The 1,443-nt window shown below is 38.5% G+C and overlaps 1 protein-coding gene across 1 annotated transcript; it reads left to right on the top strand.

The window, feature by feature from the left end:
• Positions 1-1,443, top strand: LOC111466635 (NAD(P)H:quinone oxidoreductase-like). Its single transcript, XM_023111358.1, has 3 exons — positions 1-157; positions 265-459; positions 1,032-1,443. Exons 1-3 carry the CDS (start codon positions 64-66, stop codon positions 1,334-1,336), a joined length of 594 nt encoding a protein of 197 aa, XP_022967126.1. The 5' UTR covers positions 1-63; the 3' UTR covers positions 1,337-1,443.

The following is a 1,443-nucleotide window of genomic DNA, read 5'->3' as shown; positions in this document are numbered from 1 at the left end:
TCATTGGCGAATTCGGAGTTGAGCGCTGAAACACTTTTACAGAGCGTCTTCGTTTCGAGATCTATGGCGGCGACGGCTACGAAACCGGTGGTTAAAGTGGCGGCTCTGTGCGGCTCTATTCGCAAGGCCTCTTACAATCGCGGCCTAGTTCGCGCCGGTACTCTTGTGTCGATTTCTTATGCGTTGATTTCTTGTTTCTTTGTATCGTTGATTGTTGAAATTTGGTGAGGGATTTTCATTTTTGTTGCGATTTCTGTTGATTAGCGATCGCGATTTGCGAGGAATCGCTTGAAGGCGTTGAAATTGAGTATCTGGAAGTGGAGCCTCTGCCGATGCTCAATACGGATCTCGAAACGCCGCCGGATGGTTTTCCGGCCGTCGTTGAAGATTTCCGGCGGAAGATTCGTGAGGCCGATTGCGTTCTCTTTGCTTCTCCGGAATATAATTACTCCATTGCTGGTCTCGTTTCTTCGCCCTCGAGAAATCTGTTAATGGCATGATGAATTTTTATTTTTATTTTTTAATCAATATTTTTTATAATTAAAAAATTATTTTATTTGTAACAAAATTAAGATTATATGGGTCTGAAAATGAGTATGGATTGAGATATCCATTTACCCCACGACTGAACCCTAACCAATGTGGACCTGAGATTTTCGATCGGTGGTGGGGATAGAATTATATTATCGGTCCCTGATCTTACTCTACTCTATCTCGTTTGAAAACGCCATATGTTTTTTTAAACATTAATAAATATTTAATATTATTGTATATTGTTTGATATTAACTACATATTTATTTTCGATATTTGAAAATATTTTAAAAGAATAATTGAATTCCACAGCAATGATTTGATATAAATTATTTTTTAAATATAAAGATACCTTTAATTTGGATAAAAATATAAATAATGCGCACTTAAAAATGTCAAAGTTTTTAAAATTATTTTCTAATCCAAATTATTAAAATATATTTTTAAAAAAAGTGATTAAATTTAAAAATAATCGTAGCCAATCTAATCATTGTTGCAGCTCCATTGAAGAATGCAATTGATTGGGCATCACGGCCACCAAACGCATTCGCCGGAAAGGCGGCGGCCATCATGAGTGCCGGCGGAGGGTTCGGCGGCGCACTGGCACAGTTCCATCTCCGGCAAGTGGGAGTCTTCTTGGACCTTCACTTTGTCAACAAGCCAGAGCTTCATGTGAATGCCTTTCAGCCACCTCCCAAGTTTGATGACAATAATGGCGACTTGATTCATCAAGAAACTAAGGATAGGTTGAAGCAAGTTCTTCTCTCCTTGGCGAACCTTTCTCTACACCTCCGATCAAATTAAAACAATACCCGACCACTACTTTGATCTTTCGTATCTTTGCTTTCGTGTTTGTTTTTGTTATCTCGAATCCCATCTAAATAACATCGATCGTTCTGTTTTTCGTTGGT

The sequence above is a fragment of the Cucurbita maxima genome, unplaced genomic scaffold (assembly GCF_002738345.1).
Source record: "Cucurbita maxima cultivar Rimu unplaced genomic scaffold, Cmax_1.0 Cma_Scf00031, whole genome shotgun sequence".
Taxonomy (NCBI): Eukaryota; Viridiplantae; Streptophyta; class Magnoliopsida; order Cucurbitales; family Cucurbitaceae; genus Cucurbita; species Cucurbita maxima.
Note: the sequence above shows the minus strand (reverse complement) of the source record. Positions and strands in the feature narration are given on the sequence as shown.

Coding starts and splice junctions, on each gene's coding strand:
- LOC111466635 (XM_023111358.1), top strand. CDS start 64: ATGGCGGCGACGGCTACGAAACCGGTGGTTAAAGTGGCGGCTCTGTGC. Junction 158..264: donor TCGCGGCCTAGTTCGCGCCG/GTACTCTTGTGT, acceptor TCTGTTGATTAG/CGATCGCGATTTGCGAGGAA. Junction 460..1,031: donor ATATAATTACTCCATTGCTG/GTCTCGTTTCTT, acceptor TCATTGTTGCAG/CTCCATTGAAGAATGCAATT.